Source organism: Hypanus sabinus, chromosome 23 (genome assembly GCF_030144855.1).
Source record: "Hypanus sabinus isolate sHypSab1 chromosome 23, sHypSab1.hap1, whole genome shotgun sequence".
NCBI classification, from domain to species: Eukaryota; Metazoa; Chordata; class Chondrichthyes; order Myliobatiformes; family Dasyatidae; genus Hypanus; species Hypanus sabinus.
The window spans coordinates 20,614,599-20,641,385 of NC_082728.1; the positions used below are offsets into that span (position 1 = coordinate 20,614,599).

The following is a 26,787-nucleotide window of genomic DNA, read 5'->3' on the forward strand; positions in this document are numbered from 1 at the left end:
TTTTTAAAAAGGTATGAAGGCAAATTAAGAAGCTCCATGCTACACTTTAAATCTAAATGTGCTTGCTTCCATGTCAAAATGTAAATGCCTAATTTGGGGTACAGATCATTTCTAGTTAAAGCTATAATAATGTTAAGAACAAATTATAAATATGTTATCAATTTCATGTGCAATAAGTACAGCTAACATTAATTTTGAAAACAATTTATACAATTCTAAGATATGAAATCAGAAAGAGCGTCAATTGTCAATATGAAGCTGCACAGCATTATGGCTCTGTACAGATGATATTTGATATATTGCCGGCCATAACCAATTTTTTCCCCCTTTGCCTGAATTTACTAAGTTTTGCTATTGTTCAGACCAATCAGTTTCCTCACCATCATTTTCAAAAAGCAGATGCTTTGGAAATTTTATAAGGCTGTAATTCACTCAGTGGAAAGGATTATATCAAACTGATCAAGTGAAACACATGTAATTTACCAGTGTCAGCAAAATCTGCAGATCTAATTACAGCAATTAGCTCCCTCACCATTATAGTTCGATTTTGAAAAAATATATTATGTATACTTTTACAAATCCATAATAGAATCTCTTAAGACTTCCCAAAACTACCGATGCATACCAATGGAACACGTGCTACACAAAAAAAAGGCATCGAGTTTAATAGCTGCCAACATGTGGCACACTTAAGAATTAAAATGTTGGGAGTACCTTTTATGAAAAGGCAACTTCAAAATACACACAGAAGTGTAAAATTGTAACATGCATCAATTAAGAGAATTCATTACACACAAACGTTATTGAACTGGTACAAGCTTTACCTGTTCACTGATTACAACAAAGCTTGTGATTAAGTAAGAGTATAGTGAAAATTTAGTGAGAATCAATTCTTGTAGCTACCAAAAAGTGCATTTGAAGTATTGACACAAATAATTAATCATTTTCACTTTGGCACTATAAAATGCCAGACTGAAGTCACAATAATAATTGAACTGAGACATGCACTGGGTCACATTGTAATACCAATTACAGCATTTTATCACAAGACCCAGCAGACAAGTTACATTTCCCCATCCAATATCCACCCTCATATTTGTGTCATTGTCACAAATCTAGAACTATCTAACTGAATCCATTACTCAGTGAACTGGTGTACCTTCACTAATCAGTGCTGAGTCAGCTGGTGTATTTTGCTCACATAAAATCCCCCATTGAGACATAACCCATTGATCAGTTTTACACCAGAAAGTAGTGTGTTTTTCCCAATAAAGGAATGATTTTGTTTTCCCTAAAAGAACTCCATATTCTCAAAAATTAACTATTCCGTGCAGTTACTTCAAAAATCACCTGACAGATAAAGAATCCAGTCAGATGCACATCAGTTACCGGAATGATCATATCCCCTTTTAATCCCGAATAGGACAACAGTCTGCTGCCAGAGTCGGTACCCTGAGTCAGCAGCTCTCCTGTGAACGTTATGTATTTTCAGGCAAATGCTATCAGATTACACATTGTCTCTGCCCTACTCTCTCTCCACTGAAGATCGGGAATGGTAACTGGTTTCAGTGTGTAGGGAACTCGGGAGTCAGGCAGCAGCCTCTCGTCCAACGTGTGTGTTCCAGAGTGAGCAGAGGCATGAGAGAGAGAGAGAGAGAGAGAGAGAGAGAGGAAGGGAGAGGAAGGGAGAGACAGGAGAAGGAAGAGAGAGCGGGAAGGGGAAGAAACGAGAGAGGAGGGTACGGGGTGGTGAAGAGTAGCCCCTCTGTGTGAAGCAGTCTCAATCCCCGCTCTGCGTCCATTGCAAAACCCAGTGGCCAGGCTGCCTGACTCAGGCTGCTGTGATCCGCTGATGAGTCAGCAGCTCTCTCCCTCCCTCCCTCCCTATCATACACACACACACACTCATTGCGTTTGCACACTCAGCAAAACACCGCGCCTTTTCTGTCCCCTTAATCCCACCAAACCCCACCTTTCGCTTACTCACCGACTCCTGAGAAGCTCCTCGACCCTTCGGAGTGGGTTTGAAGCAGACCTGGACAGCCAAAAGGCCTGTTTTTCCCCCTTTTGCAATTGAAGGAATTTCCCCCCACTCGTTGTTTGCGCTTGTGCCGAGGCCAGACGTCAGATGATGTTTTGTCATGTGGCTTCATTCATGAAGCTCTACGCAACGGGCAAACTTTTAAAGGCACAGGCACTGTAACAAGCATCTGCCTTTGACACTGTATCCGCAACCCTTCAACACTCTGTGAAACTCCTGCCAGTGGACCTTCCTCCTTTCAGAAGCTTGGGAGGGGTCCATAAAGAGAAGGATTAAAGGGGAGTTCTAGGGGCGGTGGAATCTCACTGCGACTAAGGGTAATAATGGAGATAGAAAAAATCATCCTACTAAAAAATAACCCCGATGAACACATCATGGACACTAACCAACTCCCTCGTCAAAGACCTTGCACTTCATTTGTTTACCTGCCCTGCACTTTCTCCGTTACTGCAACGTCATATTGCAGCCAGTTATTGTTATTACCCTTTGAACTGCCTCGAGGTACTAAGGTTTGGAATGTTGCCCCTTCACTATATCTCGTTACATCTGACAACGAGACGCCAATTACCAATAAAAAATCTGGCAACTACAAAGTAGGTTTAGTCCGAATAGCTTTATCAGTTAATATGATGGACAGAATAGGCTCTTTGCACGTCATTAATTTCTATGATTTTATGAAATCTGCTTCTCTGAAGCTTCTCTTCTCCTGTTGAATGTCTTTATTAAAGCTCACATTAACATTTCCAGCTCCATAAAGAACAAGCTTAGCCTCTCCAGTCTCCACATAACTGAGTTCCCCATCAAAAAAAGGAAACAAAGGAGATAAAGAAAATTCCACGTCTATCTCACATAAAAATTCCTCCAGCATGCCAATAAGCACATTTCCCAGACAAACGCAATTCAATAAAAAACTACAGATTTTATAAAGATAGTTTAAATGTGCATAGTTAAGTGCATTTTTTTAAATTGCACGTGAGATTAAACTCCAGATTGCTTCCCATATATTAATTTTATGCACTATGAAACATAAATGGGAAATCTATAGTTGTTATCTATATAGGACAACGCTGAGCTGGTGATGGAGTCATTCATTCCAGCTGCCTATCATTTTCCTTACATATGTGCTTGGGTGTCCTTGGAGAGGAAGCATGTGGTGTCCATCAGCCTGTTCAAAGGCTTCTGTAACTAGTGGGCAACTGAGGGTCTGGAGCATATTGTCAAACCTCCAGGGCAACATTCTGATTCAATTTAAACTTCCCTTTTTTTCTTCGAAACAGTTGCTTTTACAAATTACAGTCCAGGGCTTAAAAAAAACAGAGGAATGGCTCAGACAAAAAGATGCAGCAGTAATCATCAAGAGGAATGCAAATGCTAACTTTTTCAGTGCAAAAGTCAAGAAACTTTTTTTTCTGTGTCTAGGAATTTAACCCTGGATTTAAAAAGGGGGAAAAAAACAAAAGGGGGAATTTACAACATGAAAATCATAAAGAGCAGACAGAAAAGGATGATGTGTTCACAGATTTCATAATTAATAATCGTGCTCGCTATCTTGGGCAAAGCAGCTTACTTAACTGACACCCCATCAACTACCCTAGTTATTAATTTGCTGCACTACAAACACACAGTGTGTACCATGTACAAAATGCACCGGCAGGCGAGTTCGACAATAATTCCCAAACCCATACTATCTCTGCCACAGACAGGCACATAAATATGCAGATAATGGAAGAATGTGGATATTGTGTAGGCAAAAAGAATTAGTTTAGATAGGTGTTCCATTAGTTCAGCACAGCATCACAGCCCAAAGGATGTGTTCCTGTGCTGTACTGTTTGATGTATGGACAGAAGCAGCAAACACATAGACATACCACTAACGCAGATTCCACTCCAAGTCACCTGCCCTTGGCCTAGTCCTAAAATTCCTGACCTAACAGCATTCTGGACCGTCTTTCACCCCTGCAGCAGTTCAAGAAGACAGCTCAACACTACTTTCTCTGGAGCATTTAGGAGTAGACAGTAAATGTCAGCAGTGCTCAAATCCTGAAAAATGAATGTGAATAAAGGAAAACCTATCGAGACCGTTCTACCACTAATAATAAATAATATGCCATAAACCTTTGAATCAAATTTTGTCGCAGGTTAATGACTTTCTTATGCATTACACTGCCAACAATGTGCTTTTTCTCAACTATTGCAATAAATTATGTCCAACAGAAAATAAAATCCCCTTTTCAGAATGGTTCAACTATAAAGGAAGTAAAATCATAAAACAGGAAACTTGGAAACGTAAATAATTTTGTTATTGCTAATATCCACAGATTCAATTTTAGCATCGTCTACCCATTCAGTGGTACAGGCAAACCCTGCTTGCTCCTTCTCCGGGGCCATCTGTACGCAAACAAGATTGCAAGAAAGAGTGGGCAGCCATCATAGGTGACCTGCATCTGGTGCGGGGTTTCTCGGTAAAACTTGGGGCCAGTGCATAATTAGTCCTCCAAGGAGATCAACCTGCTCCTCTAGGTAATTTTAGGTCAGAAACGTCAGACCAAAGTGGAAACTCAAATTATGGAGCAACTCAGTTAAATTGCAGATCAAAGTCTGTGACCCTCAAATTCTTAGCAATCCAATAACTCTCAGGGGATATCCCTATATTTATTGTAATTGAGACTTCCAGTTTTTGACAAAGAATAGTATGGGTATTCACGAGAGCATAAAATGCAACATAAAAGAGGACTAAATGTCCCCTGTAATATTCTTTTGCCAGCATTTTTATTTCATTTTATTTTACCCATTTCTAAGTGTCTTTCAGCGAGCTGTTGTATTTTGTTCCCTGATCCCTCTGGGAAATTCCAGCAGTAAACCAAACTTTAAAATGAATTCCCAGTTATGTCTGCTCAAAGGGAAGTTTATTAACTTGTATATTCCAAGTATGTAATACATAAATAAAATGCCTGTTTTGCGTTTGGTGGCTGTACTGCATGTCAGCTAATACACAGACTTCTCAATTTCATCCTGTGCATATTGCTGAAGTGAGAAACCAAACGAAAGTCAAGTTCTTCCCTCTGCGCGCCAACTGCCCTTCTCTCCCCACCTCCACTCCCCCCCAAAGCAACAGCCATGATCAAAGGAAAGAAACAGCTGAAGCCACTCAGGCATAGTTCCTGTCAGCCAGGAACAAGGTATCACTGTCAGGTCAGATATGGGTGAATGGCGTTTGGAATCTCACACGGGAATAGCAACTGCCGAAAAGAGGACAAGTAGTTTCAAAATTGTTGATGGAATATGGAAAGCATTACCACAAGTGATCACAGCTTAAGAACAGCATTTAAGGCAGAATTAGAGAAATGCTCAAAGAAGTAATAATAAATTTGGGAAAATAGAGTAATAGTTAAATTGTCTTGATGGGATCACAGAACTCATAAAAATATGATGGACTAATTGGGCTGCTCTTGAGCTAATATGTTAAGGATTCATTGCCTATCACATTGAAATCAGTTGTGAACGTACTTAGCAATCCATCCAAAATGCTGATCAGCAAATTAAAATCTAGAAATCATTTGTGAATATTGTTAACACGTAAATGGCTTTTAAGTTGCTCTAGGCACATTCGCCATAGCCTGCTTAGCATTTTCCTGGAGTTAGATGCACACCTGATAATATCTTAGGTCACTTGGCTCAAGCTTCCTCTAATGCCACCACAATTTGGAAATTTAAGGGGCAATTTACCAAATTCCTTGATCACTCATAGGAAAACTTGCTGCATATTTTGCAAAGATCACACTTCGAGTGTTGTGTTCAGTTTTGGGCTCCTTATTTTAGGGGGGATGTGCTGACATTGGAGAGGGTTCAGAGGGAATTTGCGGGGGGTGGTTTGGGAATGGGGGGGTTACCATGTGGGGAATATCTGGCAGCTCTTGGGCTGTGTTCCCTGGAGTTCGGGAGAATGAAGGGGGATCTCATAGAAACATTTCAAATATTAAAGGTCCTGAATAGATTAGATATGGCAAAGTTTCTTCCCATGGTGGGGGGGGGGGGTCTAGAAGAGGGCACAGTTTCAGGTTTGAGGGGCATGCATTTGGACTGGCGGTGCAGAGGAATTGTTTCAGTCAGGTGGTGGTGAATCTGTGGAATTTGTTGTCGCGGGCGGCTGTGGAGGCTAGGTCATTGGGTGCATTTAAGACAGAGATAGATAGGTTCTTGATTAGCCATGGCATCAAAGGGTATGGGGTGAAGGCAGAGGAGTGGAGATAACTGGAAGAATTGATAATGAATGACAAGGCAATGAAAGGGTTTGCAATGTGGTATCAATATCTTGTGAATAGCAGATACCAGTCTGCTTTCAGAAGTCAAGATTATGGAGACCATGTGGGTGGGTATCCCAGTGGTGTTTGTAATTGCATCCACACCGGACTTCGAGGTGAATGGTCCCAGGTTCACATCTGGCCGGTTCCTTGCACACTTACCATCCATGCTGGGTTGAGCATGGAGCTAGCAACTCAGTCTCATTAAAACAGACAAATGGTAAAGAGACAGCCAGGTTGCTGCCTGATACATTTCAAATCGGGTAGGGTGAGATATGAGAATGGGTGGCAGGCACCGAGCCACAGTAAATAGAAATCGATTGTCCTTCCACGTTTTCACACACACCTAAAGCAAGCGCTTCATGCTGCACTACTGTGTGCTTTACGGAGATTATCTTTAAAATCTGATTATCTTCCCAGAGATCAAGAGGTTAATAACACACCATAGCACTGTCATTAATAAGCTTTTGTCATGTTTCACAGATTTCTGCAGAGAATCCAAGTGCGCATTGGTAGATGGCAGGTGATAAGTGAAGCCAGGTGAGGAGAGAAGCTGGGGTAAAGAAGCTGAGCAGGGGTATGCGGACGAGGTAAAGGGCTGGAGAAAAAGGAGTTGATAGGAGAGGATAGTGGACCATAGAAGAAAGGGAAGAAAAGGAACTAGAGAGAGGTGATGGGTAGGTGAGGAGAAGTGAAGGGGTGAGAGGGTAACCAGAATAGGGAACTACTAACTTCTCCAACTCCCATTCAATTCCTATTGGCCAGATCATCTTGCTTACAACTTTTTCAAGACAAGTTGAGTTTATTGTCATATGCCCAAATAACGTGAGGCACAGATACAATGAAAACCTTGCTTAGAGTGGTATCACATGTATGTAGATACAGACAACACACCAAAATAAATCTTACTAGGTTCCCACCACCTACAGTTTACAGTTTACAGGAGGAAATCTGCAGATGCTGGAAATTCAAACAACACACACAAAATGCTGGTGGAACACAGCAGGCCAGGCAGCATCTGTAGGGAGAAGCACTGTCGACGTTTCAGGCCGAGACCCTTCGTCAAGAAGAGTTACTCCCCTTCAACATTCAAGCTCTTAAAAAAAGGGCGTAACTACACTCACTTGACCATCTATTGAGATATTCACTCAACTAATGAACTCACTTTAAGGCCCCTTTATCTTGTTATCTCTCATTATTTATTACTATTTACTTATATTTGCATTTGTGCAATATGTTGCCTTCTGCACCCTATTTGACCTTTCATTGATCCTGTTATAGTTACTATTCTATAGATATGCTGAGTATGCCCCCAGGAAAATGAATCTCAGGGCTGTATATGGCGATATATTTGTACAAAGTACTTTGATAATAACATTTCTACTGGCTGGTGGTGTAGTGGCATCAGTGCTGGACTTCGGGGCAAAAGGTCCCGAGTTTGAATCTGGCCGGCTCCCTTGCACGCTCTATTCGTGCCTGGGTTGAGTGTTGAGCTAGCAACTCAACCTCGTAAAAAAAAACCTGGAGAGGGATGGGCTCTGCCAGGTTTCAGATGCCCAAGACACGCCGTACAATGAGCAATCACCAAAAAGCCTGTCATGACAGCGCCCCGACGACTCCACTAGGAGTTAATGGCAGACACACACAATAACATTAACTTTGAACTATTTATTTATTGAGCTACAGCCTGGAATAGGCCCTGCTGGCCCTTCAAGCTGCACTGATTTAACTCTAGCCTAATCACAGGACAAGTTACAGTGACCAATCAACCTATATCTGGTCCATCTTTGGACTGTGGGAGGAAACCAAAGCACCTGGAGGAAACCCATGTGGTCACAGGGAGAACGGACAACTTTCTTACAGGTAGTGGCAGGAAATGAACCCAGTTCACCTGGACTGTAAAGTATTGTGCTAACCACTATGCTTCTGTGCCATAAAGATGGAGAGTCTAACCTTCCATTTTGCAGAACTCATTGGGTAAGCTTAGAGAATTCTCTGTGAACGTTTAAAAAAAATACATCTAAGTGTAAATCAATCAAGATTTATTTGTATCATTATGAGAGATATACCATATCTTTGTTAATTAATTAGCTTTTATGTTGGAATTGGTTTATTATTATGAAATGCATTGAGATACAGTGAAAAGCTTTTGATTTGCATGTTATCCAGACAGATCATACCATACATGAAGAAAGAATACAGAATGTAGGCAACACACACAAAATGCTAGTGGAACACAGCAGGCCAGGCAGCATCTATAGGAAGAAGCACTGTCGATGTTTCGGGCCGAGACCCTTCGTCAGGACAGAATGTAGAGATGTATTTGTAGTGAAACTGCAGTGCAGTTAGAGAGATTAAGTGAAGGAGCATGAAGAAATGCAAGAAGCATGACAAGGTAGACTGGGAGATCAAGAGTTCAAGATTTTATCATTTACAAAGTGAGAGGTCCATTTAAGAGTTCGGTAACAGTAGGCTCAAAGCTGGCCTTGAGTCAGGTGGTTCATTCTCTCAGGATTTTGTATCATCTACCTGATGGGAAACTTGTTGGGGGTAAAGAGAATTACTGGGGCAGGAGAGGTCATTATTATATTAGCTGATTTCCCAAGGGAGCAGGCAGTGTAGGCAGACTCAACACACAATTCACTGCATATTCTTGCAGTCTTTGTTCCTTAAGGTTGTTGCAGCCAGTGATGTTAGTAGGGATAAGCTCCCACTACCTACTAAATGCTCCCAATTGCGTGCACCTCAAAATAGCCTCTGACAACCAAGTCCAGCTCCTGGCCTTCACATGTGACCTAGCTACTAAACCCAGTGGAACTGTTCTTACTGACAGGAGAGGGGGCAAAGGCAAGTTACTAGCACCTTAAAGCCAGTTGCTGCAGGTAGATAGGGCTTGCCAGCCTTGGTTGGAAAATCAACCATCATGTGGATATCGTGTGGATAGTCAGAGGCTTTTTCCCAGGGCTGAAATGGTCGCCACAAGAGGACACAGGTTTAAGGTGCTGGGGAGTAGGTACAGCAGAGATGTCAGGGGTAAGTTTTTTACTCAGAGAGTGGTGAGTGCGTGGAATGGGCTGCCAGCAACAGTGGAGGAGGCGGATACGATAGGGTCTTTTAAGCTGCTTTTAGATAGGTACATGGAGCTTAGTAAAATAGAGGGCTATAGGTAAGCCTAGTAATTTCTAAGGTAGGGACATGTTCGGCACAACTTTGTGGGCCAAAGGGCCTGTATTGTGTGGTAGGTTTTCTATGTTTCTATGTTTCATTTAGGATAAGGAATTTGCTCTGATTTTAAACCTCTGCTGCCTTGCGGCTGTACCTACTCATGGGAGTAAACCCTGAGGGAAAAATCCGGAGCTGGAGTTCTAAGACAGTCCTATGTTGAGTTCAATGCTGACTGGCAACTCCTGTGATTTTGCTGGTGTCAAACGGTATCAGTCTCTGCCGTTCTTTTGGGTTCATCAGATGCGTGGAGGAGGGCACTTGCTGCATTCTTTCCTTATTGCACTGCCCTGGCTTGTATATCTAGCTACCTAGGATACAACATCCATGGTCAACCTGACCAAGAGAGACCTCTTGCAGCCTTGGGTTGAGCAGTTGCCATACCAAACTGTGACTGTTCCAATCAAGATCACAAAAACTTGTGAGCACAGGCCAGTTCACCACTTAAACCAACCTTCCCTTATAAATTTAGGGCATAAAATATTCTTGTAATTTTAAAATGGTTTTTAGCATCTTATTAACTGTTAATTTGGAGAGAATTTTTATAAAATACCACAAGGCTTTTTCCAAAATCATCTCGATTTTAACTTATAGGTCAATGAGTTACCTAAATGCTGATTTTCAGACTGGAAGAGGGTGGCAGAATAACAGATCCCTTATCAAAATGTTAAATGTTATCAACCAAAAGCAAGTAGAATAAAAACAGCCTCTATTTCCTGGTAATTAATTACCAGAGATAATATAAAATTAAAAGCCCTATGATGCCAAACAATGCATTCCTTATAATGTAATCTTAACCTCTAGTTTACATAAAAGATCATTTAGATCAGTCCACAGGAAAGGGTTTGTTCTCGGACGGTCTGTCCAGAGATACAACTCAGCAGTTTACTTAAAAGTCTGAATCCAACTCGAGCAACTCACATTGTTGTTTATTTAAACACAAGAAATTCTGCAGATGCTGGAAATCCAGAGCAACACACAAAAAATTCTGGATGAACTCAGCAGGGCAGGCAGCGCCCATGGAAATGAGCCAACAGTTGATGTTTCGGGCTGAGACCCTTCCTCAGGACCAGAAAGGAAGGGGGAAGATGTCAGAATAAAAAGGTGGGGATTGGGGAAGAGGTTAGATAGGGGTTAGATAGAAGGGGTTAGATAGTTGCTTGAAGGTCAAGTTCAAAGTAAATTTATTATCAAAATGCAGATATGCCACCATATAGAAATCTGAAAATCATTTCTTGTGGGCATACTCAATAAATCCATAATAGAGTAACAATCATAAGTTGAATCAGTGAAGCTTTGGTGTTCAACCGATGTGCAAAAAACAACAAACTCTGCAAATACAAAAATAAATAAATAATGGTAATAAATAAATAAGCAATAAATATTGAGAACATGAGATGAAGAATCGTTGAAAGTGAGTCCATTGGTTGTGGGAACATTTCAGTGATGGGGTGAGAGAAGTCCAGTGAAGTTATCCCCTTTAGTTTAAGAGCATGACCTGGTGGTGTGGGAACTTGATAATGGATGCTACTTCCCTGCAATAGCAGTGTGGATGTACTGAATGGTGGGTAAGGCTTTACCTGTGATGGACTGGGCCATATCCACTGCATTTTGTAGATTTTCCATTCAAAGGCATTGATGTTTCCATAGCTGTCTGTGATGCAGTCAACCACTATACTCCCCACCACACATCTCTAGAAGTTTGTCAAAGTTTTAGATGTCATGCTGAATTTTCGCAAACTTTGAAGGAAGTAGAGGCGCAGCTGTGGCCACCTTTGTAATTGCCTTTACGGACCAGGCCCAGGAGAGATCCTCTCAAACATTAACACTGACACAAAGTTGCTGACCCTCTGCACCTCTGATCCTCTGATGAGGATTGGATCATGGACCTCTGGTTCCTCCTCCTGAAGTCAATAATCATCCCCTTGGTCTCGCTCACATTGAAGGAGAGGTTGTTGTCTTGGCACCACTCAGCAGATTTTTATTCTCCCTCCTATAGGTGGCTCATCACCCTATAGGTGGCTCATCACCACCTTTGATTCAACCGACAAAGTAGTGTTGTCAGCAAACTTGAATATGGCTTTGGGGCTGTGCTCACAGTCATAAGTATAAGTTAACTGCAGCAAGGGGCCAAGCACGCAGCCTTGTGGTGTACCTGTGCTGAGGGAAGAGATGTTGTTGCCAAAATGAAACTGATTGGGGTCTGCGAGTGAGGAAGTCAAGGATCCAATTGGACAAGGAGTTCAAGATCTTGAAGCTTATTGATTAATTTTGAGGGGATGAGGTATTGAATGTCAAGTTGTAGTCAATAAAGAGTTTGCTGATGTCGTCTGCAGCTTTGCTGTCTGGATGTTCCAGGATTAAGTGAAGAGCCAATGTGATGGCATCTGCTGTGGACCTGTTGATCTGGTAGGCAAATTGGAGCAGATCGAAGTTGCTTCTCAGGCAGGAGCTGATATGTTTCATCACCAAACTCTCAAAATAGGTCATCACGGTGGATGCAATTGCAATTGGGTGAAAGACATTGAGACAGGTTACTACATTCTTCTGAGGCAGCAGGATAAGTGAAGTGTGTTTGAAGCAGTGAGTACCTCGGACTGCCAGAGTGAGAGGTTAATCATGTCAGTGAACACTCCAGCCTGTTATTCAGCACGGTCTTCAGTACTTGGCCAGGTATCCCATCAGGGCTTTATGCTTTAAGTGGGTTCACCCTCCTGAAGGCTGCTTGCACATCACCATCAGAGACTGAAATCACAGAATCATTGGGGGATCTGGGAGCTCGTGATGGATCTTCCATGTTTTCAAGTCGAATCAACTTTTATTGTCATTTCGACCATAACTGCTGGTACAGTGCATAGTAAAAATGAGGCAACGTTTTTCAGGACCATGGTTTACATTGAGTTTATCAAGAAGCGAAACCCTGTTGTTGCCTTTTGCTTGATTTAACTTTATAAGAGGCGATGGCATTCAAACCCTGCCAGAACTGTTGAACATCCTTCATTGATTCAAGTTTAGTTTGGAATTGCCACTTTGCCTGTGAGATGGCTTTGCAGAGATTGTACTGGGGCCTCTTGTAATTTTCTTGGTCACTAGACTTGAATGTTTCCAATCTGGCCCTCAGCAGATTTTGGATCTCATGGTTCATCCAGGACTTCTGGTTGGAGAAGACTCTGAATGATTTTGTGGGTTCACACTCCTCTACAACTGTTTTAATAAAGTTCATGACAACTATAGTGTATTCATTCAGATCCACAGATGAGTCCTTGAACATGGCCCCATTCAGTGACCTGAAGCAATTTTGTAGCCAGTCCTCTGTCTCTCGCAATCTCCTCTTTGATGTCCCTATCTCTAGAGTTTTACTCTTCAGCTTCTGCCAGTATGCAGGTAGAAAGACAGCAAAATGGTCAAATTTCCTGGAATGCAGTCTGGACATGGAACAATCGGCATTCTTTATCTGTTTCTTGACCAATCTCTCATTTCATCAGAGATAAATGGGAGGTCTTTGTTATTCAGGTTCAGGAAGTTTACGAGCCAAGGACGATTTGAAAACACCTAGCATTAAAGTACCAACATTTCAGTGAAAACTGCTCATTTTAAGAGCAGTCTAATGACTACCAATTGCAAACATTACTATCAGTTGGGTTTGTTCAGTCACATAAGTTTATTTAATAATATGACGCACTGGTTGCTGAAGAAATTACATTCCGAACAACCCCTTTCTATTTTGTATTATTTTCTGACTGGGAACCGGTCTGTGATCCCTCTTAGCAAGAGAGTCCACCTAATTTTCAATCATTATGCTCTGTCTTTCAGCTGTAAGAAATTATCACTGCCAAATTTGCCACCCAGCTGCAAACACCCACTGTTCTGCTAGCTGCACTTCACAAAATATCACAGTAAAACATTTGTGAATAGTAAGCTAGTCATTAACTCTGTATTTAGAATGTTTTTTTTTCTTTTTATAAGCACATGTAGTTTCTGAAGTGATGTGATAACAACAACACGATGTTCACAGGATTGCATTTATACTACAAAAGAGTTCTACAGGCCATAACAAATTAAATCAAGTGCACATAGCACAATCTACAAAGCAAATGCCCAACAGGCGAAACAAGAAAAAAAACTTTGGTACATTTATAACTTATTAAACGTCCCTCCTGCTCTTCTGCAATGTTCAGCCTCCCTTCCACTGTTCATTGTTCCCCTGATCATTTTCCCTCACATGCCAAATCTGTGGTCTCTGATGAAATATTAGAAATACACAGAGTAAGCTTGGTTTGCTGTCCTTTAACCATGAATGAGCGGTAAATCCAGCCCAAAGTGTCGGCAACTTAAAGAGACAATAAGTAACCAAACCAGAAATCACACATTTGAAAGTCTGGTTGTATGCCAGTTGCAGGAAAATGAAAATATATCATGCTAGGATAGTGGCTGGAACTCTTCTGAAATTGCTCCATCATTATCCTCTGACGTACATTCGTCCCTGCTGATAACGGACAGTTAAAGTAAAAATATGTTTCAACACCATCTCTCACCTCAATTAACTCACACTTCGCATGAAAAAAGATAGCAAATGTCACCAAACTAGATCATCAGAACATTAATATTACAATTTTGACGGCTTATCACTCAGTGGAGAACTCTTTGCAAGCGGAAGAGTTCAAAGAGGGCACTAGACAGAAAATAAGATCTGTCATTTACCATCTATTAGTTAATGCCCTACCAGAAAAGTCTTATTCCTTCTGCACCTTTTTGAGGTGAACCTGAATGAGTGCATTCAAGATTTTGTGATGTGTTATATATATTAAATTCCATACCTCAAATGCTTTTTACTAGTGTGTTGACGACAGTACCTGGTCCAACTTTGGTGAGGAATGATATTCAGTCCCTTGCGAGGGGGGACATAGAATCAGGGGATGTAGAGTCAGTATGGATAGAACTGAGAAATTCTAAGGGTAGAAAGACCCTAATGGGAGTTATCTACAGGCCCCCAAACAGCAGTCTGGATGTAGGGTGTAAGTTGAATGAAGAGTTAAAATTGGCATGTCGCAAAGGTAATGATACTGTTGTCATGGGGGATTTCAACATGCAGGTAGACTGGGAGAATCAGAATGGTACTGGACCCCAAGAAAGGGAGTTTGTGGAGTGCCTCCGAGATGGATTCTTAGAACAGCTTGTACTGGAGCCTACCAGGGAGAAGGCAATTTTAGATTTAGTTTTGTGCAATGAACCGGATTTGATCAGAGACCTCAAGGTAAAGGAACCATTAGGAGGTAGTGACCATAATATGATATGTTTTAACCTACAATTTGAGAAGGAGAAGGGAAAATCGGATGTGTCAGTATTGCAGTTGAACAAAGGGAACTATGGAGCTATGAGGGAGGAGCTGGCCAAAGTTCAATGGAACAATACCCTAGCAGGGAAGACAGTGGAACAAGAATGGCAGGTATTTCTGGGAATAATGCCCAAGGTGCAGGATCGGTTCATTCCAAAGAGGAAGAAAGATCCTAAGGGGAGTAAGGGGCGGCTGTGGCTGACGAGGGAAGTAAAGGGCAGTATAAAAATAAAAGAGAAGCAGTACAAAAATAGCAAAGATGAGCAGGAAACCGGAGGACTGGGAAGCTTTTAGAGAGCAACAGAAGATAACAAAAAAGGCAATATGCCAAGAAAAAATGAGGTACAAAGGTAAACTATCCAAGAATATAAAGGAGGATAGTAAAAGCTTCTTTAGGTATGTGAATAGCAAAAAATAAATGACCAAAATTGGGCCATTGAAGATAGAAACGGGTGAATTTATTATGGGGAACAAGGAAATGGCAGATGAGTTGAACAGATACTTTGGATCTGTCTTCACTAGGGAAGACACAAACAATCTCCCAGATGTAATAGTGGCCAAAGGAACTAGGATAAAGGATGAACTGAAGGAAATTTATATTAGGCAGGAAATGGTGTTGGATAGACTGTTGAGTCTGAAGGCTGATAAATCCCCTGGACCTGATGGTCTGCATCACAGGGTACTTAAAGAGGTGGCTCTAGAAATCGTGGACGCATTGGTAATCATTTTCCAATGTTCTTTAGATTCAGGAACAGTTCCTGCTGATTGAAGGGTGGCTAATGTTGTCCCATTTTTCAAGAAAGGAGGGAGAGAGAAAACAGAGAATTATAGACCGGTTAGTCTGATGTCAGTGGTGGGAAAGTTACTGGAGTCAATTATAAAAGAGGAAATTACAACACATTTGGATAGCAGTAGAAGGATCAGTCCGAGTCAGCATGGATTTATGAAGGGAAAATCATGCTTGACTAATCTTCTGGAGTTTTTTGAGGATGCAACTATGAAAATGGACAAGGGAGAGCCAGTGAATGTAGTGTACCTGGACTACCAGAAAGCTTTTGATAAAGTCCCACATAGGAGATTAGTGGGCAAAATTAGGGCACATGGTATTGGGGGCAGAGTACTGACATGGATTGAAAATTTGCTGGCTGACAGGAAACAAAAAGTTGTGATTAATGGGTCCTTTTCGGGATGGCAGGCTGTGACCAGTGGGATACCGCAAGGTTCAGTGCTGGGAACACAGCTGTTTACAATATACATTAATGATTTAGATGAAGAGATTAAAAGTAGCATTAGCAAATTTGATGATGACACAAAGCTGGGTGGCAGTGTGAAATGTCAGGAGGATGTTATGAGAATGCAGGGTGACTTGGACAGGTTGGGTGAGTGGGCAAATGTATGGCAGATGCAGCTTAATGTGGATAAATGTGAGGTTATCCACTTTGGTGGCAAGAACAGGAAGGCAGATTACTATCTAAATGGAGTCGTTAGGAAAAGCGGAAGTACAACGAGATCTATGTATTCTTGTACATCAGTCAATGAAAGCAAGCATGCAGGTACAGCAGGCAGTGAAGAAAGCTAATGGCATGCTGGCTTTTATAACAAGAGGAATTGAGTATAGGAGTAAAGAGGTCCTTCTGCAGCTGTACAGGGCCCTGGTGAGACCCCACCAGGAGCATTGTGTGCAGTTTTGGTCTCCAAATTTGAGGAAGGACATTCTTGCTATTGAGGGAGTGCAGTGTAGGTTCACAAGGCAGGAAGCATGTTCCCGCTGATGGGTGAGTCCAGAACTAGAGGCCACAGTTTAAGAATAAGGGGTAGGCCATTTAGAACAGAGATGCGGAAAAACTTTTTCACCCAGAGAGTGGTGGATATGTGGAATGCTCTGCCCCAGAAGGTAGTGGAGGCCAAGACTCTGGATGCATTCAAGAGAGAGTTAGATAGAGCTCTTATAGATAGCGGGTCAAGGGATATGGGGAGAGGGCAGGAACGGGGTACTGATTGTGTATGATCAGCCATGATCACAGTGAATAGTGGTGCTGGCTAGAAGGGCCGAATGGCCTACTCCTGCACCTACTGTCTATTGTCTGTTAACATGTTGCACAAGACCTATGGTCAAGATTGTGTAATTATCCCTAGTGCGAAATTGTCCACAAGAAAAAAAAGTTCTGCAGAGTGAATTATTATGTTGATTCTGTGTATTGATGTATTCTAACCAACTGACTGCTTAAAAATTGCATTCATGCACCAACTTTCTCAAAGTTTTTGTAAAAAGATGATAATTTTATTTTCTCAGATAACAAGGTACAAATAATTAAGGTAGGGCTCCCAAGACAATATGTATGATATATAAACATTAAATATTGATTTCCAATTCCATTTTAGAACATGATATAACATTTTTGATGTGAAGAAACAGAATAATGACATCCTAATATGTTCAGTAGTATTGCCAAATAGATAACATTTTAGTATCAAAGTCAGAAGCAGGTTTATTATCACTGACATGGGTCGGGAAATTTGTTGTTTTGTGACGGCCGTAAAGTGCAAGATAGAAAAAAATTACTGTGAGACAAAATAAAAAAATAGTTCGAAAAAGGAAACGTGACATAGTGTACATGGACCTTTCACAAATCTGATGGTAGAGTGGAATAAGCTATTCCAAAAACATTCAATGTGCACTTTCAGCCTCCTCCACTCCTCCTTGATGGTAGTAATGAAAAGAGGACATGTCCTGGATGGTAACGCCTCATTAAGCCCACTTGACAGTGCTGTAAGTTTTAGCTTGTCCCTAAACAGAACACTGCACCATGATGTAGTATCATATTTGGCTGACACAGCCTGCCATTAGCTGGAAATTTTCACCAGAGCCGAAATCGCAATTTTTTAGCAACCTTCTTACTACAAGGGTTGTGGTTAACTTTTTTCTTCTTTTCTCTCTTTAGGTAGTTCCTTGGGTAACCAGATGACTTTCTTCCATTCTAGATCAGTGGGCTGTAGGCCTCAAAGTGCCCGATAGTCAAGCAGGATCTGCAGATGTGGTGGGTGGTCTTTAAAGGCATATTTCTGTGCAGCCTGTTTGAAAAATTGCAGCTCCGCTCACTGCTTGTACTTGACCTTTATGTTTTCCCATCATGACTCAGCCCTTTCTGCACTTCAAATGGTCTTGGGCCTGGGGGTTACGTTATCTCAAGCAGGCTTTGAAAACACCCTTCCAACATTTTCTGTTGGAAATTGTATTTTTGGATCCAACCAGCCAAAAAGTAAACCTTTTGTGATGATTAGGTTTAAGAAACGTTAAACCACAGGATGTAATAAATTACATGCAAAATAGGACATCAGGATTGTCATCTCCTGTTCCGTTGTTCCAAACCAAGGAGTTGTGAAACACTTTTAACAAGTAATGAATTTTAATTATGCTTGCAAGGGTTTGAAAAGTTAGAGAGTCTCATTTCACGTTATTGTTTGCTCAGCTGCAATAGGCACTCCAAAACTGTGGGCCTGCAGTCACTGGAATTTAGAAGAATGAGGGGGGGATTACATTGAAACTCATCAAATGTGGAAAAGCCCAGATAGAGTGAATGTGGAGAGAATGTTTCCTATAGTGGGGGGAGTTTAGAACCAGAGAGCACAACCTTTGAATAGAAGAACATCCATTTAGAATGCCTATGAGGAGGAATTTCTTTCGCCAGAAGGTGGTGAATCTCCATAGGCTCATTGAGTGAGTTTAAGACAGAAGTTGATAGATTCTTGATATGTTAGGGTGAGAAAGATTATGGAGAGAAGGCAAGGGAATGGGGTTGAGAGGGAAATGGATCAGCAACGATCAAATGGCGAAGCAGACTCAATGGGCCGAATGGCCTAATTCTTCTCCAGTGTCTTATGGTCTTAAATTATTTTTCTGATTGTTAGTACACATAGTGGCTTGGTAATTATTGTGAAAATTATTACATGCTAACCTAATGGCAATCAAGAATGTAGCCTGATTGGAGGCTTTCTATTCAAACCTTATAGGCAATCCATTTTGAAACAAGAGAAAAAAAGCTTTAATTCATTCTGTGCCATTCACAACCTCAACAGGTTTCACTTGATTTTCAGTAAACTAAGCACCTTCAAGGAACATTTACTGTTGTAATGTGGAAATCCAGTGAAAGTGCGTGCTTAACAAGGCCCTGTAATGTGCTAACATTCAAATAATCTGTTGATTGAGGGTAAGTATTAAGCAGAACTCTCAGAAGAATTGGCCTTTTGCTCATTGAATGGCGCCATGTTTATTCTGTGTCGAATAAGTCATCAGTTCCGACAGTTTAGTACTCACTTAGTCTTGTAATGAAGCTCGAGCCCAGATCTGTACTCAAACTTCTGACAAATGCAGGGCAGCAATTAGCGTGACGCTGTTGCAGTTTGGAGTGCTCCGGAGTTCAGAGTATAATTCCGGTGCCATTCCGTACGTCCGCCACGTGGAATGCATGGGTTTTCTCCGGGTCCTTCAGTTTCCTCCCACAGTCCAAGGATGTACCGGGTAGGTTAACTGGTCATTGTAAATTGTCCTGCGGTTAGGTTAAGGTTAATCAGGTTTGTCAGGGGTTGCTGGCGCTGTATGGCTAGAAGGACCCAAGGGACCTACTCTGACTATATCGCAAAATAAATAGATACGTAAGTGACAGAAGTGTAACTAATTTGTCAATCTTAATGGTTTGTACCTACCACCGTCTAGTTACAATATGTTTTAAAACTACGTAAACTGGGAATTCTTAAGTAAGTTGCTTGTTTATTATACAATCCATTTTTTCACTGCAACTCATGCTTTCTTTATATTAGGTTGAAAAAAATCAAAATGCATCAAAGTCAAAGTAAATTTATTATTAACGTGGGCATATGTCACCATATACTACCCAGAGATTCAATTTTCTTGTGAGTATTTACAGGAAAATAAATAAATATTACAAAAATTATTAAAACTATAAATAAAGGCTGGCAACTGATCAATGTGCAAAAGAAGACAAATTGTGCAATAAATAAATAATACTGAGAACGTGTGTTGTGGAGTGAGTCTGTAGTTTGTGGAATCTGTTCAGAGTTGAGATGAGTGAAGTTTTCCCCGCTGATGATCGTAGGGTAGTAACTGTGTCTGAACCTGGTGCCCTTGGAGCTAAGGCTCCCGTATCTCCTGCCCAATGGTAGTAGGAAGAAGAGTGCATGGTCTCGATGGTGGGGGTCCTTGATAATGAGTGCTGCGTTCTTGTGGCAGTGGTGGGGAGGGTTTTGCCTCTGATACCCTGGGCAGTATCCACCATATATACATTATGTAACCATGTATGAATAATACAGCAGTTTTTTATTTTTTATGTATATAGGAGGTCAACAGACTAACTGAGCTGCAGAATGGTGTGAAGATCAAAGACTCACCTTGGCCACTAAAGAAGTACAGAGGTATATCCATAGTCGAAGCCCAACGGTTAACAGCTCCGGTTACCAGACTACAGAGGTACACTAAGGATGCAGAGGCCATGTGAATAAATGCACTCTTCTCCAAAGAACCTGGAAAAGTATTCACACAGTTCCAGAGTAACAACATACCAGTACCTGAACCAACCAAGACAGCAACTGAGGAGCACTAGGCAAGTACATGGGAGACAAGAGCATCACATAACACCAGTGCCCAGTGGCTGACAGATCTACAAGCAAGCCTCTATAATCTCCCAGAGGAAGAGCCAGTCACCATCACAGCAATAGATGCCCAGCAATGGGTAGCAAGTATGAAGATGTGCATATCACCAAGACCTGACATGATCCACGCCTATTGGTTGAAGAAACTAACAGCATTACGTACACAGCAGGAAACCCAAATGAACCAACTGCTTGAAACAGACTCCCAGCCTGACCAGCTAACTCAAGGAAGGACAGTACTCATAATGAAGGAGCAGCACCATCAAACTACCTGCCTATAACCTGCCTGTCAACAACATGGAATCTGCTGTCAGGCACCATTGCCTCCAAGCTGAAGAATGTGTGTGTAAATTCCTGAGACCTGCTCAGAAGGAGGTTGGTAATGGAACCAGAGGTTCCAAATACCAACTACTGGTAGATGAAACAGTCATGCGATACTCCAAGACCAGGCAAACCAACCCAAGCACATCCTGGATTGACCACCAGAAAACATCTGACTCTGTGCCCCACACATGGATCCTGGAGTACCTGTCTCTGTACAAGACCAACAAGACACTAAGGACCTTCATCAACAACTCAATGGGCCATTGGAGGAATCCTAGTTAACTCAAAGCCAATAACACAAGTGAGCATCAGATGTGGAATATACCAGAGTGATGCACTATCCCCACTGCTGTCCTGCATAGGCTTGAACCCCCTCAGCCAGATCATCTCAAAGTGGACATGGGTGCAGGCTCAAGAGTGGAGTGACCATCAGCCATCTCCTGCACATGAATGACATCAAGCTGATGCCAGAAATGATTCATCGATCCACCTGACAAGAGTGTACAGCAAAGACATCAAGATGTCATTTGGACTGGAAAAGTGCAGCCAATGGGAGTGAAAAGAGGCAAACTCATCAAGACTGAAGGAGTCGAGTTCCCTGAAGGCCACATCCCAGATATGCAGGACAGCTACAAATACCTGGGGATCCTGCAGGCACATGGAAGCCACAATGAGGACACAAGGAAGGCTGCAACATCCAAGTACCTCCAAAGAGCGAGACAGGTCCTAAAAAGCCAGCTGAATAGGAAGAATAAGATCAGAACCATCAACACATTCGTCCTATCAGTCATCAGATACCCAGTCGCAATAGTGTGCTGGCCAAGGAATGAACTAGAAGCTGCTGACATTTAGACCCAGAAACTCCTACCAGTACATGGAGGATTCCACCCAAAGTCCAACATTAAGTGGCTGGTTTAAAGGAGGTCGGAGATTTGGAAATGTCAAGGCCACTGTCGTGGAAGAAATGTGAAACATCCATGAGTATGTCAGGAAGATGGTCCCTAAGGAAGATCTGCGAGAATACCTCAGACTGCAGGCAGGGGATATGGAAATTAAAGTAGGTGAAGCAGAACCAGAGGACCAGAGGCCATGGCAGAACAAGCCACTGCATGGGAGGTACCATCACCAGATATTGGAGGTGACTGACATAAGAAAGTCCTACCAATGGCAGGGCTGAGGGGCAGCACAAGAACAGGCGCTGAGCACAAGAGCAATAGAAGCAGGGATCTATCACACCAGACAAGACCCACGATGTAGATAGACTGTGCAAGGAATTCACTGAAACCATTCAGCACATAGTAGCAGGGTGCAAGATGCAGGCAGGGACAGCATACATTGAACAGCACAACCAAGTTGCAGGAATTGTTTATTGGAATAACTATGCTGAATATGGATTGGACACTCCCAAGTCCAAAATGGGAAACACCCGATAAGGCAGTGAAGAATTACTGAGCTAAGATCCTGTGGGACTTCCAAATGCAGACTGATAAGCAGCCAGCCAACCAGTCATATTAATACTGGACAAGGAACAGAAGAAAGCAATAGCAATTGATGTCGCAATCCCAAATGACAATAGCTTCAGGAAGAAAGATTATGAGAAGCTGAAACAATAGCAGGGTTTGAAAGAGCAGATAGAAAGGATGTGAAAGCCTGGTGGTGATAGGAGCACTTTGAGTTGTGACACCTGGACTAGGAAAGTGGTTTTAACAAATTCCAGTAACAACATCTGAGATCTCAGTCCAGAAGAGCACATTATTAGGAACAGCAAGGATACAGTGCCAAACCCTCAAGCTCCCAGGCCTCTGGTGGAGGACCCGAGACTGAGGGAAAATTACACATACACACCACCCATAAAGGGAGAGAAAAATATCTAGAATATAGTAGATCACCCATCAGATATTTTCTTCTCCGGTCTGTTATCTTTCCAATCCATTTGAATTCACCTATCAACTTCTCGCTATACTACTTCCCCTCCCTCACCTTTTTATTTTGGCGTCTTCCGCCTTCCTTTTCAGTCCTGAAGAGGGGTCTCGGCTTGAAACGTCGACTGCTTATTAATTTCCACAGATGCTGCCTGACCTGCTGAGTTCTTCCAGCATTTTCCGTGTGCTGCTTTGGATTTCCAGCATCTGCAGACTTTATTGTGTTTACAGTAGCTTTATGTTCTTTAAAGCAGTAACCTAGCGTTAAGTGAAGAAGATTGCAAATTAATAATGTCATGAACAGTTACCGACAAATATTTCGAAGGAGCTCTGGAGCCCTGGGAGGCAGCGGGCAGGAGTTGACTCCGACCGCCAGGGGCCGCTGTGCCGCGGGAGCGCTCTCGGACACGGCCCGGCTCTTGGGGCTTCTCTGTCCGCCGCGCTCTCTCGCCGTTTAAAGGGCCCTGACTGTGCGGCCGCCCCTTGGCCGGCGATGGCCGGTGTGTCTCAGAGGGAGGTTCGGAAAGCAGCGGATCGCAGGCAGAAGCGAGCAGCGGAGGAGCAGAGGGCCCGGATCAAACTGGTTAGGTTCCGGCGTTTCCCTTTGGCCGGTGTCGGCTGTGGGTTGACTGGGGAAGGAGGGCCGCGGATCGCCGGGCCGCACCGGTTGAGTAGACCCGACCCGACCCGACCCTCTGTCCTCAGTGCCTCCCCTCCCTCAGTGTTCAGTGTCAGCAATGGGTGGGGAGGAGCTGGCCATCTAAGGCCTCCTGTCATTCAGACCGGTTCCCCGGCCTCCCAACTTCCATCGGCATCCCTGGTCACATCCCCAGGTAGTCGGGGACTGGGAGGGGGTACTGAGAGGCTGCATCAATTCTGTAGAGAAGTGGGGAGCTGATAAATTTTGTTGGCCGGGCTCTCTGCATGAATGTTTTCATTTCCTCTCTGGGGTGGAGCAACTTCGCTGTCGCCTCAACTGCCGGTTAACGCATGTGTACCCCGAAAAATTAGTCCATTGAGCTGTTGCTGCATCCATTGTGGAGGAGATTACCTCCTGTTCATTTATGAACAAAATATAAAAGGGAATTTACATTTTTATGAGGGGAAGAGAAGCAACGAATGTGGGCAATGCTCACAAACAATACCAATGTTTATTGCTCCGAGCAATATTAAATCACATTGAACTGCTGGAGTTACAGTATAAGGATATTTTCCTGATGCTGTTATTTTAGGCAGGTAAAATAGAGAAAGGGATTGCTATATATATTTCCAAGTGTGAATACTAATTGATTTGGAGGAAGCCTGCAAGTGATCCTGGGTGTTTCCATGTTACTCCTTGCCCCTATCGATGATAAAGAGACCTGTGGTAGGGGAAGTGGTGTTGATTTGGCTTTAAGTGTTAAACTGCAGTGTACTTTGTCGATTACACACCAACTGATGTGTGTGTTTGAAGGGAGTCATTGTCTAGATGTGCTGATGGTTGCTAATCAGAAATGCAGTGTGGGGATGGACTTCTTTTCCTCTTGATAGCATTGAGTTGGTGTAGTTTGTTGAATCCGCATTCGTCCAGCAGGACTGATTATTCCTGTTTGCGGGTGATACAAAAACTTTATGTTCAAGCATGAGTCTCTATCTCTGCTGGATGTCCAGCTCTGACTTAACCTTAGCTACCATATTTATGTCACCTTTCGAGTTTAGTTTCTGGTCATTGATGCCCAATGACTGTGGAGTTGCAAAGCCACTGAGCACGGAAACAGCCCTCTTGGCCACCTGGATGGACCCTGCTGACAACCAAACCCCAATTTGCACTACTCTCACCACATTCTCATTACATCAGCTCTCAAATCCTACTATCATTTATGCATGTAGGCCAATTTGCAGAGGCCAATGGATCTACCTACCAGCACATCTTTTGAGATTTGAGAGGAAACTAGAGCCCTGGTTTGGGAAGGGGAGAGGGAGAAAGAGAGGAGAGTGTAGCCAAAATACCACAGTCACTGGTAGAATATGCAGACTCCACAAGCAGGGTGGAACAGCTCTACTACTTGTACCATCTAAGCGGCACCCCTAAGGTTTCAGAAGGTGTTGCAACCCACTTTGATTTGTACTCCAGCACAGTGCTTTCAGAAGATGAGAGGGAAGTGTAAATTTTGTGTGTCTTGTTAGTAGTGGTGTACCCAAAGGGCAATGGAGAGTGAAACTTGATTTGCCACGAGATAGCATGCCGAGAAAAGATGCTGCCTGATGGCATCTTGCTGTTCTGCGAGTTGTGCCCTCTTGGTGGTGGTACTTTTAAGCAAAGATGTATGGATGGATTGGATATGGTAATGGCCTGATTTGTCAGTTTGGATTGGCAACATCTGCATGATCTCCATCAGCACAAGGCTGTGCACTCAACCCCCTGCTCTCCTTGCTTTGTATTTATAACTGTGAGGCTAAGTACAGCTCAAAAGCCATATTTACGTTTGCTGATGACACTGGTTGAATCAAAGGTGGTCAATCAGCATATTGGGGAGATTTAAAATCTGGCTGAGTGGTGCCACAGCAACCTCTCACTCACTGTCAGCTAGACCAAAGAGCTGATTATTGATTTCTGGAGGAGGAAACCAAAGCTCCATGAGCCAGTCTTCATCGGAGGATCAGAGGTGGAGAAACAATTTTAAATGCTTCAGTGTTACAATTTCGGAGGACCTGTCTTGGTCCCAGCATGTAAGTGCAAGTACAAAGAAAGCACAGCAGCACCCCTCTTCCTGAGGAGTTTGTGAAGATTTGACATGACATCTAAAACTTTGATAAAGTTCTATAGATGTGGTGGCAAATGTATTGACTGGCTGCATCATGGCCTGGTTTGGCAGTGCCAATGACCTTGAATGGAAAATCCTGCATAAAGCAGTGGATATGGCCCAGTTGACCATGGGTAAAGTCCTCCCCACCTTTGATCATATTGACATGAAACACTGTCGCAGGAAAGCAGCATCCATCATCAGGGACTCCCCTACCATTCAGGTCATGCTCTCTTCTCACTGCTTCTGTCAGGAAGGTGGTACAGGAGCTTCAGGGCTCTCGGCACCAGGTTCAAGAATGGTTATTACCCCTCAACCATCAAGCTCTTGAACCTGTGGGGATAACTTCACTCAACTTGATTGTCATTGAAATGTTCGTACAATCTATGGACTCACTTGCAAGGAGTCTTCATTTCATGTTCTCTCGCTTATTTAATTATTATTATTGCTTCTTTTATTGTATTTGCACAGTTTGTTGTCTTTTGACACTGATTGAACGCCCAAGCTTGTGGGGTCTTTCATTGACTCTTATTATTCTATAAATTTATTGAGTATGCTTGCAAGAAAACAAATCTCAGGGTTGTATATGGTGACACATTTATACTTTGATAATAAATTAATTTTGAACTTTGTTGTGAATGTTATTTGTGAGATGGTCACAGAATGATGCTAAATAGACCTCCCATCGGGTAATGCAATCATTAGTGAATGTGGAGTCACAGAATTTTCACACCAAGTCCCTACTGATAATCAGCTACTCTTTTATACTAATTCTATATGAGCTCTATTATATATACTGACATCATCAACTTCTCCACATTCTACACTCCTCTCTGCCCTAGGGCCAATTCGCATTGGACAATTAACCTTCCAATCTGTATGTCAGGATAGGGGAGGAAGCCCACGAATTCTAGGGCAATATGCAAACTGCACTGGCAGTGCCCAAAGTCAAAGTAAATTTATTAACAGAATTTGTACATGTCATCATATACTGCTTTAACCAGGCATTTACAGGAACATACAATAGAAACTATTATTACAATAGAAATACACAAGAAATTAGTGGAAAACTAACAAACAACATACAAAAGAAGAAAAAATTGCATAAATTTTTAAAAACTTGAGGACATGAGTTGAAGAGTCTGTTGGTTGTGGAGAGTAAAGTTATCCACACCAGTTCAAGAGGTTGTTG

At 42.4% G+C, this 26,787-nt stretch overlaps 2 protein-coding genes across 3 annotated transcripts in view; one reads left to right on the top strand and one right to left on the bottom strand.

The window, feature by feature from the left end:
• Positions 1–22,990, bottom strand: part of LOC132380018 (transcription factor MafG) — an 87,223-nt gene extending 64,233 nt beyond the window's left edge. The window contains exon 1 of one of the 2 annotated variants that reach the window (XM_059948477.1): positions 22,871–22,990. The gene's annotated coding sequence lies outside the window, so the exon portion shown is untranslated. Of the gene's footprint in view, positions 1–1,987; positions 2,122–22,870 lie in introns of those variants that run through there. The other variant, XM_059948476.1, reaches the window with a different exon arrangement.
• Positions 22,991–23,237: 247 nt separating this feature from the next.
• The window catches only part of sirt7 (sirtuin 7), a 37,426-nt gene continuing 33,876 nt past the window's right edge, over positions 23,238–26,787 (top strand). Inside the window, exon 1 of the mRNA XM_059948478.1 lies at positions 23,238–23,395. Coding sequence (XP_059804461.1) covers positions 23,306–23,395 — 90 coding nt within the window. The 5' untranslated portion in view covers positions 23,238–23,305. The remainder of the gene's footprint in view (positions 23,396–26,787) is intronic.